At 51.1% G+C, this 15179-nt stretch overlaps 1 protein-coding gene across 12 annotated transcripts in view; it reads right to left on the bottom strand.

The window, feature by feature from the left end:
- MARK2 (microtubule affinity regulating kinase 2) overlaps positions 1-6179 on the bottom strand; it is a 71836-nt gene extending 65657 nt beyond the window's left edge. For 5 of the 12 annotated variants that reach the window (XM_055354362.2, XM_019037111.4, XM_055354364.2 and 2 more), the window contains exon 1: positions 5559-6179. In XM_055354362.2, the coding sequence (XP_055210337.1) occupies positions 5559-5612 (54 nt within the window). In that variant the 5' untranslated portion in view covers positions 5613-6179. The remainder of the gene's footprint in view (positions 1-5558) is intronic. The other 7 variants (XM_055354363.2, XM_055354365.2, XM_055354367.2 and 4 more) reach the window with 3 other exon arrangements.
- Positions 6180-15179: the final 9000 nt, after the last annotated feature.

The raw sequence follows: 15179 nt of genomic DNA, 5'->3' as shown, positions 1-15179 counted from the left end.
GAGGTTACTTCATTCCAATCCATTAATGGGCTTCAAAGTGCTGCTGGGGGGAGTCCATTTAGCAGAGAAGCTATCACGGGGCCAAAGGTGGCGCCCACCCCCTACCCCATTTGTCGATAATGGGCCACAAAGTCTGAGGCTTGGCTGCACTCTAGACATAAAATATTCATTCAAGTCGACATAATACATATGTAGGAACCTCATGGAAGCTCCTGGGAGAAGAGAAATGCCAGCCAGGTGGCTAAGTGCTCAATGGGAAAGAGTTCATGAAGGCCTGGGTTAGTCCCGATCAAATGCCCACTGAGAATTGGGTTGTTCTGTCCAAAGGGGAAACAATCTAGTCTGAGAAGTTCTGACTCCCAAGAGCTTGAACCCTGCAAACCTCTTAGGCAAGCAAAGTCTCAATCTCTTCCTACCTCATAGGCACCAACTCTGCTTAGGACATTTATGCTGAGAAAAATCTCCAGCCCAAACTTTGGTTGGTATGAAAGATTAAGTTATCCTTGTGCAAACTTTATTTTAATCTGCAGCAGGCCGAGTTTCAACAACTGTCTTATATCCATCTGTTTAGCTACTTTCCGAAGTCCATAAATTGGAGAAAAGTAATTTTTTTTCTGAGATAGTGTCTTGCTGTGTCACTCAGGCTGAAGTGCAGTGGCACAAACACAGCTCAATGCAGTCTCGACCTCCCCAGCTCAAGCCATCCTCCTGCCTCAGCCTCCTGTGTAGCTGCAACCACAGGCATGTGCCACCAAGCCCAGCTAAATTTAAAAAATTTTTTTTGTAGAGATGGAGTCTCACTTTATTGATCAGGCTGGTCTTGAACTCCTGGCCTCAAGCAATCCTCCTGCCTTGGCTTCCCAAAGTGCTAGGACTACAGGCATGAGCCATGGTGCCTGACCAGAGAGAAATTATTCTAATTTACTAGGTACAGTTACTTTTCAGGTTCAAAGGTTACGAACTCCAAGGACTCCCAAAGCCCTTGCTCTAACAACACTTCCTTCCTGATCTCTACGGCCAAGCCGAAAGTGACACTATTTGGTCTGACATTCACCCACATTCCTGACCAGAAGGCAGCACCACCAAGGACCCCCTGGCCAGAATCAAAGGACAGAGTGAGAATTAGCACCAGGGCACACTGCTGCACAGCTCAGAGTGTGGACTGAGATGCTAGCTAGCCGATCCAATCTACCTAAGTGACACCAAAAGCAAAAAAAAATATTTATCCAGCAGATCACCTGAGGTCAGGAGATCGAGACCAGCTTGGCCAATATGGCAAAACCCCGTCTCTACTAAAAATACAAAAATTAGCCAGCACGGTGGTGGGCGCCTGTAGTCCCAGCTACTCCCAGGAGGCTGAGGCAGGAGAATCGCTTGACCCAGGAGGCGGAGGTTGCAGTGAGCCGAGATCGCATCGCTACACTCCAGCCTGGGCAACAGAGCAAGACTCTGTGTCAAAAAAAAAAAAAAAAAAAAAAAAAAAAGATTTTTATATATATATATATTTTTATCCAGAGTCAACAATGGGGGTCCAATGAAGAGTGTTTGGAGTAGTTCAGCTGTTCCTTATAGGATCTTGTAACTTTGTTTTCTTCACCAGTACTTCTAAACTCCCCTTCCTAGAACTGAGAGAATAAACAATGCCACTCACTGCCTAGAAGCCTGACAGCAGCCCCCTCCCTTCCCACTGCAGCAGAAGTGGGGCAAGTTTTCTCTCAATCCCTCTCTCATAGTTTCTGAGGCCCAGAGGTGGGGCAGGTCCCAGATGGAGTAGCCTCTCCCCCAGGTGTTATGGAAAACTCTAGCAGGTGAACTCTGGAAGCTGGACCTTTCTCCAGGCTTACCTGTGACTGCTGCTGCTGGCTGGAAGACAAACAGTCATCTTGCTGATTGCTTTCACAACTGCCAAGCTTCAGGCCAGCAGAGTCATTTGGAAAAGAAGTGAACAAAAAGCTCAGCTCACAGACTAAGAATCCCCCAAGCTACGAGCCCCAGATTAGAACCCTCCTCCTGCAAAAGCAGGAAGTCTATGGCTGTGAAAAAGCACATCTGGAATCAGGTGTCACAAAAACCATCTTAAAGACAGGGCTTAACTTCTTTTTTTTTTTAATCTCCTACTTTCACTGTTATAAGCGAAGTGGACAGCAAACAGGCAATCTCCCTGTAACGCAAGGTTTATTTTTATGCTTCAACATTTTCAGTGTCTGTGTGTTTCAGAGTGATCAAAGGGCTCCTGGAAACAGGTTCTCATCAGCCACATTTTTAAAGAAGAGGGAGAGGAAGAGCAAGAAAAGAGACTGGAGACAACCAGTGGTGTTTGTTTACCTATTTTCTGGTAAAACCAGTTTTAAATTTAAATAAGGTGACAGAGGACCTCTAGGGGAGGAAATCAGCCCAACTAAATCCCCTTTTTAAAAAAAATAACATTAAGACTATAGTAATGACCAAGCTTCCATGACTACTTTAGCTAAAATCACAACAGGACCAAGAAGAGGTTTCTTTCACTTGGTGGCATGATCTATTCTCGGAGGCCAGTGTTTGATATACCTGGCCTTGTGACCTGAGGAGCTGCTGCTCGTCTTTTTCCCATTTTAAAGAATACAGGAATCAGGCCCGGTGCAGTGGCTCACACCTGTAATCCCAGCACTTTGGGAGGCTGGATCACGAGGACAGGAGATTGAGACCATCCTGGACAACATGGTGAAACCCCATCTCTACTAAAATCCAAAAAATTAGCCGGGCGTGGTGGTGTGTGCCTGTAGTCCCAGCTACTCAGGAGGCTGAGGCAGGGGAATCGCTTGAACCCAGGAGGCGGAGATTGCAGTGAGCCAAGATTGTGCCACTGCACTCCAGCCTGGCGACAGAACGAGACTCTATCTCAAAAAAAAAAAAAAAAAAAAAAGAATACAGGAATCTGTCTGGAATAGGTGCATCCAAGGTTTTCCAAAGCCCCTGCTTTTACTGGAATGAGACTTAATATTAAGTCGATACGGTGACTGGCTACCCTGAGAACAACAGTAGAAGGTATGAAGGGGCTAAGGAGAATCTAAGTCCATAAAGAGTAGAAATAGGATGGGTAATTAATAATCGTAACAGGATGACAATGTATGCAGCTACTGCTCTGGGCAAAGTTATCAAAGAGCAAAGAGCTTACTTACATTCCCAAATGGTCACTGATTGCTGCTATCATGGAATCAGTGGATGCACACTACGGTGGAATTCCTACTACATGCTCAGCAGTACGCTAGGCATGTAAGGAAGAAAGGAAATCAACACACACATCACAGGAAAAATACCATGGCAATAATACATTTACATGTAGTAAGCAGCACAAAGAAACCACACTGAGGCAGTCTGTTACTCTGCTCTGCTGAACACAATGCCCCCCACCAGCCTCACTGAGAATAGGCACTCCATCGCCCCTCCCCAAATGCCTGAGGGTGCCAGTCAGTCACTTGGCCTCCTCCTACCAGCTCACGATCAACAGTCTGGGAAAGTTCTCTGGTTAAGGAGGGTTTACCTGCTAAAACAAAGGTTGTGAGAGGAAAATGGGTGGAATAAGCAACCTCAAGAGGGCCCAGAGAAAGCAATTCCCAGTAAGGAGAGAGAAACAGCCGGTAGGCAAGGGAGAGAAAGACTGCGAGACACAGAACATGCTCCTCTGTCTCCAAAGACCCCTGTCCCATGCAGAACCAGCTGCCAAACCCAGTGATGAAATGGAAATCAACCATCCCTCCCTCTCAACCCCTATTTCACCCCCAGAAGCAAATAATCCACAAGTAATAAAAGGGTCAACCCTGCAGAGAAAAACTCTGCCTAGAACTTCTCTTTAGTTCCTAACTGCCCAGGTGACAGAGGGCCAGGGAGTAACAAAATAGAAAAACACAGTAAAAGAAAGGAGGTAAGATTTTTCAAAGAAGAATGTTCACATGCAAGAGAATACAACAACTGCTCTACCGGGCTACAAAGAAAGACGGGAGTAAGAGGGAAACATAAAGGATGGAAGGAGGGGAAAGAAGGCAAAAAGCACAGCAGCCCCGGGACAGAAGCACTTCTTTTTCAAGTCAAATTTTTTTGGCCTAGTAAAGTTCTCCACCAAGAAAGGTAAGACAGGCAGGGGACTCTGCACAGAGCAGTCAGCAAAGGACGCTAGAGACGGTGAAAGAAAGGCGAGGTGTGGAAAGTGGACGTCTCTGGGATCAAAAGTGAGATGACACAGAAAGGCTAAGACTTGGGTGAAAAACATAGCAGTGACTGCCAGGATGAGGGGAACCGTGTAGAGTCGTGAGGCTGAGGTGTAGCTCAAGAAACTAGCATGCAAAACACCTGGACTTCCTGGGAATTACAGAGACTTAGCCAATAGGAACCGAATGGATCCAAGCATGGTGGGGGGATACACAGGACATGAAGAAGGCAGGAGACTAATGCGGAGATGAAAGGCAACGCTGATTAAAAGGCACAGTAAGGAAGATGGGGTGAGGGTGGAGAAACAGGAAGGCAACAAGCAAGAAAGAAAATACTCTAAGTGCCAGGCACAGGAGTGAAGACACAGAAAGTCATCATGGTTTGTGTTCCAGCGTACGAAGACAGAAAGGCAAAAACTGTGATGCAGCGAGGTCTGGGAAAGGACTGAGCAACAGGTTGTGTTAATACGGTGGGGCCAAGTGTCTTTCGGTTGGGAGAAAGAGCCCAGTAGAAGGCTGGTAGAACACTCACAGAGAGAAACACGAGGCCCAGGGACCTAAAAGCCAAACCCGAAGCGAAGAGAACAAGAAGGATCCAAAGACTCTGAAGGGAGTGATGATTGGAACCCCAAACGCAACCTGTGGGAAAACTATGCGCATGACAGCTGTGGGAAAACACGGAAGCGACAAATGCCAGCGCCAGGATCCAGGGAGCTCCTGGAGCAAAGAAGGGAAAGTGATGAGCAAAGAGTAGGCGAAGGATTTGGAAAGGTGATGAGGGTGGAGCTGGTGGGTTGCAAGCAAGAGGGAGAGCACAATTTGGAAAACGAAGAAGCAGGGTAGAAAAAGCTGGGGGAACTGCAAGGGGCCAGGGATCGAGAGCGCAGTCCAGGGCAAGGACCCTGAGGGTGATAACCCAGAGACTGGCAGAACCGGTGCGGGCGGAGGGGAAGCGAGGCAGGAGAGACGAACGGAGAGGTGGACAACGATCTGTGGCAAATCGCGGGGTGCTGCTATTCGAGGAGCGGGAGGGTGGCTGCTTTAAGCGTGGGTGGAGGAAGACCAGAAAGGCCCCTGAGAGAAAAAGGGAAGAGAAAGGGAAGCTGGGGAGGTGACACGGAAGAACGCAGGAGGGCGGTGAGGGGAGAGGGGGTTGGCAGAAAGACAAGTGTGCAGCTTGGAGTCAGGACGAGGTGGGTCCCAGGTCAGGACTCGGAAGCGGGATGTGCGGAGCCGGAGCCAGGAGCCGGATGACAGGGCAGCCGAGGCTTGCAGGATGGCAGCAGGGGCACGAGGAGAGCAGAAGAGGGAGGAGGCTCCTCAAGGTGCAAAGGGCCCAGCCAGAGAATTCGGGGAGCCCTCGGGGCTCCTTACCTGCTCCGTGTCCCTCTCGTTCAGCGTGGGTAGGTGGGTCCGAGCGCTGGACATGGCGCCGGTATCTCGGGGGAGGGAACCGAGAAGCTTGGAGGAAGGGAGGGAAGGGAAGGCGCGGAGCCCGGCCGGGCGGGGCTTCTCACAGCAGGAGGACCCGCCGCATGGGCCCCGGCCGGGGGTGCGGGGAGGCCGGGCAGCCGCTCACGCCAGCCCGGGGATGCGCCGCTCGGGCTAGGCCGCGCCGGCTCCGAGCGGCTCCGGACCGCACCCCCCCGACCCCCGGCTGGGCTGTGCCGCCTTTCGGCCGGGCCGCGCCGCTCCGCCTACTCTCTGCCGCCGCAGCCGGCCGCCTGCCTCGCTCCTCCCCTGCCCTCAGCGGCACTGCTCCACGCCCGGCACACAGGCAGCCGCCGCCGGACCTGCTGCTCCCAACATGGCCGCCACCACCGCCGGCCCTCGGCTCTTTCCGCCGGCAGCAGCCGGAAACATCCGAAGCGGCTAGAAACGGGAGGTGGGGCGCGCCTTCTCCTCCCGGCCACAGACTACGGGTGAATTCCGGAAACAGCCGAAGAAGGTAAACCCCGGGGACGCGCTCTCCTCCTCGATTCCGAAGACGAAGCTTCGGCTCTGTTTACGGAAATCCACGAAGCGACCCCGGGTGCCTACCCCCCGCCCACGTCCACGGCCATCCAGCCACGCCCACCGGCCTTTCCCCGCCCACTTCAAGAGGGCTTTCGGCAGTTTCCGGAAATACCCGAAGCTGCTCCGCGTGCTGAGCCGGCCACGCCCCCTCCCACAGCCCTGCCGAGGGCGGTCGTCGGCCATTTCCGGCAACACCCGAGGCCCTCCGAGCACCCTGTCGTTTCCCCGGGTGGCTCTCGGAGTCTGATTCGCTTCGTGTCTTTCCGTCAGTTTTCGGGCATTTTCAAACCTTGAACAGGAAGCGTGGGTCACCTGTCTGTGCTTGTGATTTGACTAAATACAAAACAAGATTGTTAGCCGTCCCTGTGATTGGCATCCTCTGGTTCTATAGCAGCTTCCTGTCTGCATTTCTGTCCATCTGTCGGTCGGCTCATAAAATTCATCTTCTTTTTATCATCTAGCCTATCAATATACCTGTCAAATGCAGCATCAGTCTATTGCCTGTCTGCCACCGTCTATCTTGGCTTCTATGGATTCATCCGTGCATTCCCGCATCTAGTCCGCAGGGCTCGGCAAGGTCCCAGGCAGGCCCAGGGCAGCGTCCTCTGCACCGGATGCGAGAGCATCCAGGGCCCTGCATTTCAGCCCCAGCTCTGCCAAGTGCCAATGCTGCGTGATCTTGGAAAAATCACATAACATCACTGAGTTTAGGCTCCTCTTTCCTTTGCCTTTGCTCCTGCGTTGACATTCAAAGTGACATTTCTGAATTCCAGTTACCTTTTAAAATGCCTCTGCAAGATAAGGCATTTAAAGTTTCTTTTCTTTCCTCCTCTGGGCCTCATTTTCCCCATCAGTAAAGTGAAGCCATTGGATTCATGAACTCGGAGGTCCTTCTCAGCTTTGGAGAGCCCTTGACTAACAGGAAGTCTGTATGGCAACTGCAGTCCATTCCTCACTTCCCCTTACACTGCGTTACCAAGGACAGGGAGTATCCTGGGCTGATTTCCCCAGCGCCAAGCTGCCCTCACCCATAGTACCTGGAACACGTTGGAACCACACCCTCCCATCAGTGGCTTAAGGTGGGCAGGAGGCAGAGGCCCCGCAGGAGTCAGAAACCAGACTCAGGCAACAGGTTCCCAAAGGTACAGGAGCAGAGAGGCTCCAGGAGTTATTGGGAAAACTGCTGATTGGACCCCTGCTACTTGACCTCCAACTCCCAGCTACAGCATCTTGAGCCAGCCTTCATCCCATCAATCAGAGAAATAGGCATCTGAGCAGATGTAATTACCGGGGTATGAAAGTACTTCCTAAGGCAACAGGTATCACTACACTCTTAGTAAATCCTGGGACTCCAGCACTGCTCCCCATGCCCCATACCAGCTCTATTCAGGCACCCAACCGTTGAGGAAGAAGGTGAAGGCACACCCATGAAGGTGAGGGAAAGAGAGAAGAGGAGGACAGAGAACACTTCACTCCCCCAACCCAAATTCGATCCTTGAGAATCATCTGCCCTCTGGTGGCCAAAGGGAGACACGTTGTGGATTCCTGTGCCTGGTATCACCTCTAATGCCAGGGTCTGGAAAGCAGGGAAAAGAGAGAGGAAGCAGTTGGTGGTTGGTGTTCCAGCAGTCTCTCCCTGGTCCACACGCTCGTCTAAATAGACTCCATCTTCTCCAAGCTTCTCACTCTAGCTCTAACCCCTGCCTCAGCCCTGCCCTTTGACCTTCATCCCCGACCCCTACCCTACCTATCCTTTCTCTTCCTTGCTAGCTTTGCACAAGGCTGCTGAGCTTGTCTCCCTGCCTAGACTCCCTCCAACCTACTGCACCAGACATGTCAGAATAATCTTCCCAAAGTCCAGCTCCAATAACATCTCTGCTCTGCTAGAAAGCTATCACCAGCTCCCTCACCGGTTATAGGCAGGGCTGGCTTCATGGGCCCACAACCCCGTGCAGTCACACAGAGCCCTGTGCTCAGGTGGGCCCTGAGCTTGGATGAATGCTCTGCTGTCACCATCTTGAAATTTTTTTTTTAAGACTGAATCTCGCTCTGTCTCCCAGGCTGGAGTGCAGTGGTGCGATCTCAGCTCACTGCAACCTCCACCTCCCAGGTTCAAGTGATTCTCATGCCTCAGCCTCCTGAATAGCTGGGATTATAGGTGCCCACCACCACACCCGGCTAATTTTTTGTGTTTTTAGTAAAGACAGGGTTTCACCATGTTGGCCAGTTTGGTCTAGAACTCCCAACCTCAAGTGATCCACCTGGCTCGGCCTCCCAAAGTGCTGGGATTACAGGCGTGAGCCACGACGCCCGGCCCATTATCTTGAAATTTTTGACCAAAGGGGCCATGCATTTCCATTTTGCACTGTGCCCCACAAATTATGTAGCTGGTCCTGGCTGTAGGAAAAGCCTTTAGCCTGCATTCAAAACTTTGCTCAATCTGGCCTCACATTGCCTTGCAATAACCTCTCCAACTATCACTGATCACACTTCTCCCTAACTCCTACCCTGCTGCCAGTCTCTCTCACTTCCATGCCTTTGTTCAAGCTGATAGATGATTGCCCATCATCCACCTCAGCTTCCAGAACCACTTCAAGATCCAGTTCAAATCTCTCCTACTCAAATCCGTGAACCCTCCTAGTTCTCCTCAAAGATGAATTATTGCCACACATTTACCCCCTCTCTAAATCTGCAAATTCATTCATTCATTCAGCAAATCCCTATTGAGCACCTACTATGTGCAAGGCATTGTTTTAGGCTTTTAGGTAGATCAGTGAACAAGATAAAGATCTCTGCCTGCCAGGCACGGTGGCTCATGCCTGTAATCCCAGCACTTTGGGAGACCAAGGTGAGTGGATCATGTGAGGTCAGGAGTTCGAGACCAGCCTGGCCAACATGGTGGAACCCCGTCTCTACTTAAAAAAAACACACAAAAAATTAGCCAGGCACGGTGGTGGGCGTCTGTAATCCCAGCTACTTGAGAGGCGGAGTCAGGAGAATCGCTTGAAACCAGGAGGCGGAGGTTGCAGTGAGCCGAGATCACGCCACAGCACTCCAGCTTGGGCAACAAGAGAGAAACTCTGTCTCAAAAAAAAAAAACAAAAAAACAAACAATCAAAAAAAAAAAACTCTGCCCTTGGGGAGCTTACTTTTCATTTTGAGGAAGACATACAACAAACAAAAGAGTCAGTATTAAGTGATATCAGAAAAAAACAGAGCCAGTTAAGCCAGGATTACAGGGGTGAGAGGGTGGAAGACAAGCTACAGTACTGAGGGGGTTCATGAGCCCTCACTGAGAAGGTGACACTTGAGTAAAATCTTGAAGGAGACCGGGCGTGGTGACTCACACCTGTAATTGCAGCACTTTGGGAGGCTAAGAAAAAAAAAAGACTTGAAGGAGGTGAAGGCATGAGCTCTGCAGACATCTAGGGGAAGAGCAACCCAGCCAGAGGAGCATACCTGGCCCGTTTGAAGAGCAAGGGGCCAATGAGCCTGGAGCAGAGTGAGTGAGGAGGTAGGTGTGTGGCGACGGGAACCAGGCCTGGTGGGCTACCGTTGTGGTTTTCCCTGGGAGTGGGATGAGTTGCCGCCGGAGTAACATGATCTAACTGGCTGCTGGGCTGAGAACAGAGTGAAAGGGCATGACAGAAGCAGACCCGGGGCACTAGCAAGGAGGCTTTTACAACAATTCAAGGGAGAGATGCCAGTGGCTTGGGGCCAGGCAGCAGCAGTGGAAGTAGTGAGAAGTGATCAGATTTGGGACATATTTGAAAGGTACAGCCAACAGGCTTTCGGATGGGTTGGGGTTATGAAAGAGGGGAGTTAAAGACGATTGCAGGCTTTCCCACCTGAACAACTGAAAACAAAACACACACACAGAGTAAAACTGCCGGGAGGTGTTGGCATTCAGCGGGCCCTTCGGGGCGACAGACTTTCCATCCTAGAACCATGACCTGATTTGTCCATCACCTCGCCAGAGAAGGCCCTGGTACTGGTGAACGCTGCTGTGACTCAGTTGAAGCCTTGATTGGCCACATTTCAGTACTACGCCAAGGTGGAGTTGGTTCCTCCAAACCCTGCTGAGATCCCTAGTTATTGAGGGCCTGAAAAAAAAAGTCAATAGCGCTCAAACTGGTAGCTTCAAACAGCTCACAGTCAAGGAAGCTGTGTTGAATGTTTCAGAGGTCACTGGGGTGTGGATGTGGTTTTATGTCACAGAGATCATAGGTGAGTGTGGCATCACTGGCTATAATGTTTGAAGATCCATCTTTAACATTTGATTTATATTTGATTTATGATTTGAATGTTCTTAGACCATATGTGATCAGACTACTATCTGAATAAAATGTGTCAAAAATTTTAAATTTAAAAACATTTCAAATTTTAAATTTATTTATTTACGTATTTATATATTTATTTTTTTGAGATGGAGTCTCCCTCTGTCTCCAGGCTGGAGTACAGTGGTGCAATCTTAGCTCACTGCAACCTCCACCTCCAGGATTCAAGAGATTCTTCTGCCTCAGCCTCCTGAGTAGCTGGGACCACAGGCGTGCGCCACCACGCCTGACCAATTTTTGTATTTTTAGTAGAGACGGGGTTTAATCATATTGGCCAGGCTGGTCTCAAACTCCTGACCTCATGATCCGCCCACCTCGGCCTCCCAAAGTGCTGGGATTACAGGCGTGTGCCATGGCACCTAGCCCTTTTCTTAAAAAAATTAAGGCCTGACCCGGCATGGTGACTCATGCCTATAATCTCTGCACTTTGAGAGGCTGAGGTGGGTGAATGAATTGCTTGAGCTAAACAGTTCGAGAGCAGTCTGGGCAACATGGCAAACCCCCGTCTCTACAAAAAATACAAAAAATTTGCCAGTAGTCCCAGGTACTCGGGAGGCTGAGGTAGGAGGATTACACCTGAACCTGGGAGGTCGAGGCTGCAGTGAGCTATGATCACACCACTGCACTCCAGCCTGGGCAACAGAGTGAGACCCTTTCTCTAAATATTAATAAATAAATAAAATAAAAGCCAGGTGTGATGGCTCACGCCTGTAATCCCAGCACTTTGGGAGGCCAAATTTGGTGGGGGGGGCATCCCTTGAGTCCAGGAGTTTGAGACCAGCCTGGGCAACATAGGGAGACCCCTGTTAGCTAGGCATGGTGGCACAACTGTAGTCCCAGCTACTTGGGAGGCTGAGGTGGGAGGATCACTTGAACCCAGGAGGTTGAGGTTGCAGGGAGCTATGATTGCACTACTGCACTCTAGCCTGGGCAACAGAGTAAGACCCCCTTTTCCCTTTTGTTTCTTTTTTCTTATTTTCTTTTTCCTTTTCTTTTCTTTTTAGAGGGAGTCTTGCTCTTTCGCCCAGGCTGGAGGCACCATCTCCACTCACTGCAACCTCTGCCTCTTGGGTTCAGGTGATTCTCCTGCCTCAGCCTCCCAAGCTGGCATTACAGGCACCTGCCACCATGCCCAGCTAAGTTTTGTATTTTTAGTAGAGACGGGGTTTCACCACGTTGGCCAGGCTGGTCTCGAACTCCTGACCTCAGGTGATCCGCCTCCCCTTGGCCTCCCAAGATGCTGGGATTACAGGCGTGAGCCACCATGCCTGGCCAGAGCTGTTCCTTTACTAGCTCTGGAATGGCAGGCAAGTCACTGCATTCATCTCACTGTACCTCAGTTTCCTCACCTGTATAATGGGCACAATATGAGGTGATCCATGATGAAGCCAGGGTAGGTGTCCTGTCTGTACCCCATAGTTTCTAACAGTGCCTGCCCATGGGGTCCTTCACTGATGTTTGTGTGATTTAAGCAACACAGGGTGGTTACCCCATCTCCCATCACACACCTGCTTTTCCTGCTTCCTCTGCCCACCCCCACCAGATGTGGGGCTGGAGGAGATCCAAGCCATTGACATTGGTGTTGGGAACCCAAAGGCTGGCTCCTCTTCCTTCCTGGACGCTGGTACATTTGTCCTGAGAATGAGGGTGTTCTCTCTAGGGGAGAAAGGGACTGAGCAGATTTGGTGGCATGATGGCTCTGGGCTGAGGCACCTGGCTCCAGGGAGGTAGGAAGGCAGACACCCCAGGAGGTGTTGCAGCCCCTTCCCTGTCCCTGCACCTGCAAGCAGCCTCAGTAGGGTGCCCCCCTCCCAAGAGACTCCGATGGCAGAGAGGGTCTGCAAGCCCATTAGAGACCCTCTCCCATCCCAGCCCCCATCTTCTACCACACCTTAGGGGTGTTCAGGATTTTACAGTTTACAAAGGGCCCCAAATGCAGAGTCTCATTTGAGCCACACAGCAGCCCAGCTGTGTGTGGGGTGGAGGTGGGGGTGACTGCCGCATTTTCTGCAGAGAAACAGGAAGCTCAGATTGCAGGAGCATCTGCTAGAAAGCCTCAAGGCCTGGACCAGACCAGTGCCACCACTGGGGTGCGGCAGGGGCCCAGCCAGTGTCCCCCATTCCCATTCACACTCCCACATGCTCCAGTTTCTCTTCAAGGAGGGCAGGGGTGACTGTTCCCTTGTCTCAGACTGGCTTTGTCCACAAGAAAGAGAGGATTACCAGCATTGTGATATAAAAAGACATACATATCGGCCAGGCTAGATGGCTCACACTTGTAATCCCAGCACTTTGGGAGGCTGAGGCGGGTGGATCACCTGAGGTCAGGAATTCAAGACCAGCCTTGGCAACACAGTGAAACCCCATCTCTACTAAAAATACAAAAAATTAGCTGGGCATGGTGGTGGCAAGCACCTGTAATCCCAGCTACTCGGGAGGCTGAGGCGGGAGAATTGCTTGAACCCTGGAGGCGGAGGTTGCAGTGAGCCGAGATTGTGCCATTGCAATCCAGCCTGGGCCTCAAGAGCGAGACCCTGTCTCAAAAAAAAAAAAAAAAAAAAAAAAAAGACAACTGGGCACAGGTGGCTCACGCCTGTAATCCCAGAACTATGGGAGGCCTAGGCAGGAGTTATCATGAGGTCAGGAGTTCGAGACCAGTCTGGCCAGGAGAACAGCCTGGCCAATATGGTGAAACTCCCCCCACCATCTCTACTAAAAATACAAAAATTAGCTGGGCGTGGTGGTAGGCGCCTGTAATCCCAGCTACTCAGGAGGCTGAAGCAGGAGAATCACTGGAACCCGGGAGGTGGAGCTTGCAGTGAGCCAAAGATCATGCCATTGCACTCCAGCGTGGGCGACAGAGCAAGATTACGACTCAAAAAGAAAAAAAAGAGACATATATATCTGGTCTTCATCCGGGTTTCTGGTCCAGAACTAAAACTCTTGGAATTTCCTGAGTGATGGGGAGAGAGGAGCATCTTTTGTTATTCATAATGAGTCTCTTTTCACCACACCTGAGTTCACGCTAATGAGATGACTCTTGGAGGATGGGGCTGGTGGCCAGAGAAACCAACCACATGATTAGGGGATTGCAACTTTCATCCCTACCCAAGACCTTGGGGAGGGAAGAGGGGCTGGAGATTGAGCCAATCACCAGTGGGCAATGATTTAATCAATCGTGCCTAATGAAGCCTCCATAAAAACCCTAAATAATGGGGTTTGGGAGGTTCCAGGTCAGTGACAGCACCCCATCCATAGGCCAGGAGGGTGGCTCACTCCAACTCCACTAGGACAGAAGGTCCCGTGCTTGGAACCCTTCTGAACCTCGCCCTCAGTACCTCATCACCTGTTTGTCTATATCGTATGTAACATCCTTTATAAACAAGTAAATGTAAGTAAATGTTTCCCTAATTTTTTTTTTTTTTTTTTTGAGACAGGGTCTCATTCTGTCACCCAGGTTGGAGGGCAATGGCGTGATCTCTGCTCACTGCAACTTCCACCTCCTGAGTTCAAGTGATTCTCCTGCCTCAGCTTCTAGAGTAGCTGGGATTACAGGTACCCGCAACCACACCAAGCTAATTGTTGTATTTTCAGTAGAGACGGGGTTTTGCCATGTTGGCCAGGCTGGTCTCGAACTCCTGATCTCAGGTGATCCACCCGCCTTGGCCTCCCACAGTGCTGGGATTACAGGCGTAAGTCACCACGCCCGGCCTGTTTCTGTGATTTTTGTGAGCCATTACAGCAAATTATCAAAACTGAGGAGGGGGTTGTGGGAACTTCCAAATTTGGGCGGGTCAGAAGTACAGGTGACAAGCTGGGACCTAGAACTGGTATCTGAAGCAGGGGCAGTCTGCTGGGACTGAGCCCTTCACCTGCGGGGACTGTGCTAACTCCGGGTAGTGAGTGTCAGAACTGAATTTTAGGACAGCTGGCTGGTGTCTGGAGAGTCGGAGAATTGATGTGGGTGCCCCCCTCCCCACTAACATTGGTGTCAGAAGTACTGGGAATGTAGAAAGTTTTTCCTTGTTAGGTATCCAAAAAGATCTCCCACACCTGGATCCCACGGAAGGCAGCTGGGAGGGCAGGAGGTGGCTGGCTTCAGAGAGCCAAGGAGGTCTGGGAAGTCAGGAAATGGGTGTGTGGCTCAGCAGTCAGGGGCAGTGGCACCCTCTTCCCCAACTTCTTCAACCAAACGCATGGTCGGGCCACAGCACCACATGGATGAAGGTGCCACCACCAGCCCTGAGAGTCACCGACATTCGTGCAGAGCTTCCCCGGTGTTGCACCGGCGTTGACGCAGGACCAGCGTCAGGGACTCCAAGCCAGTGTGGAGTAGGAAAGCCCTGGGCAATCCGTCAGTAAGGTCCTTCCAGCCTGGGCTGGAGTCATATCCTCAGCCCCACTTTCTCCAACTCTTTCCTGGAAGCCCAGAGGTGCCACACACAGCTGCTGGCCACACACACTCACATAGTCCCCAGGGCCCTGGCTGAGGCTGGGGAGACCCCTATTGGCCACAATGTGGGGATGAAGTTCCCACCCTGCACAGTCACTGTAGCAACCACCCTGTGCTGAGAACCACACTCCAGGGACCAACATGCACTAGAAAAATGTCACACAGGAATACACACTCAGAGGGCACTCG

Source organism: Gorilla gorilla, chromosome 9 (assembly GCF_029281585.2).
Source record: "Gorilla gorilla gorilla isolate KB3781 chromosome 9, NHGRI_mGorGor1-v2.1_pri, whole genome shotgun sequence".
NCBI classification, from domain to species: Eukaryota; Metazoa; Chordata; class Mammalia; order Primates; family Hominidae; genus Gorilla; species Gorilla gorilla.
The sequence above is the reverse complement of the archived record's forward strand: the minus strand, read 5'-3'. Positions and strand labels throughout refer to the sequence as shown.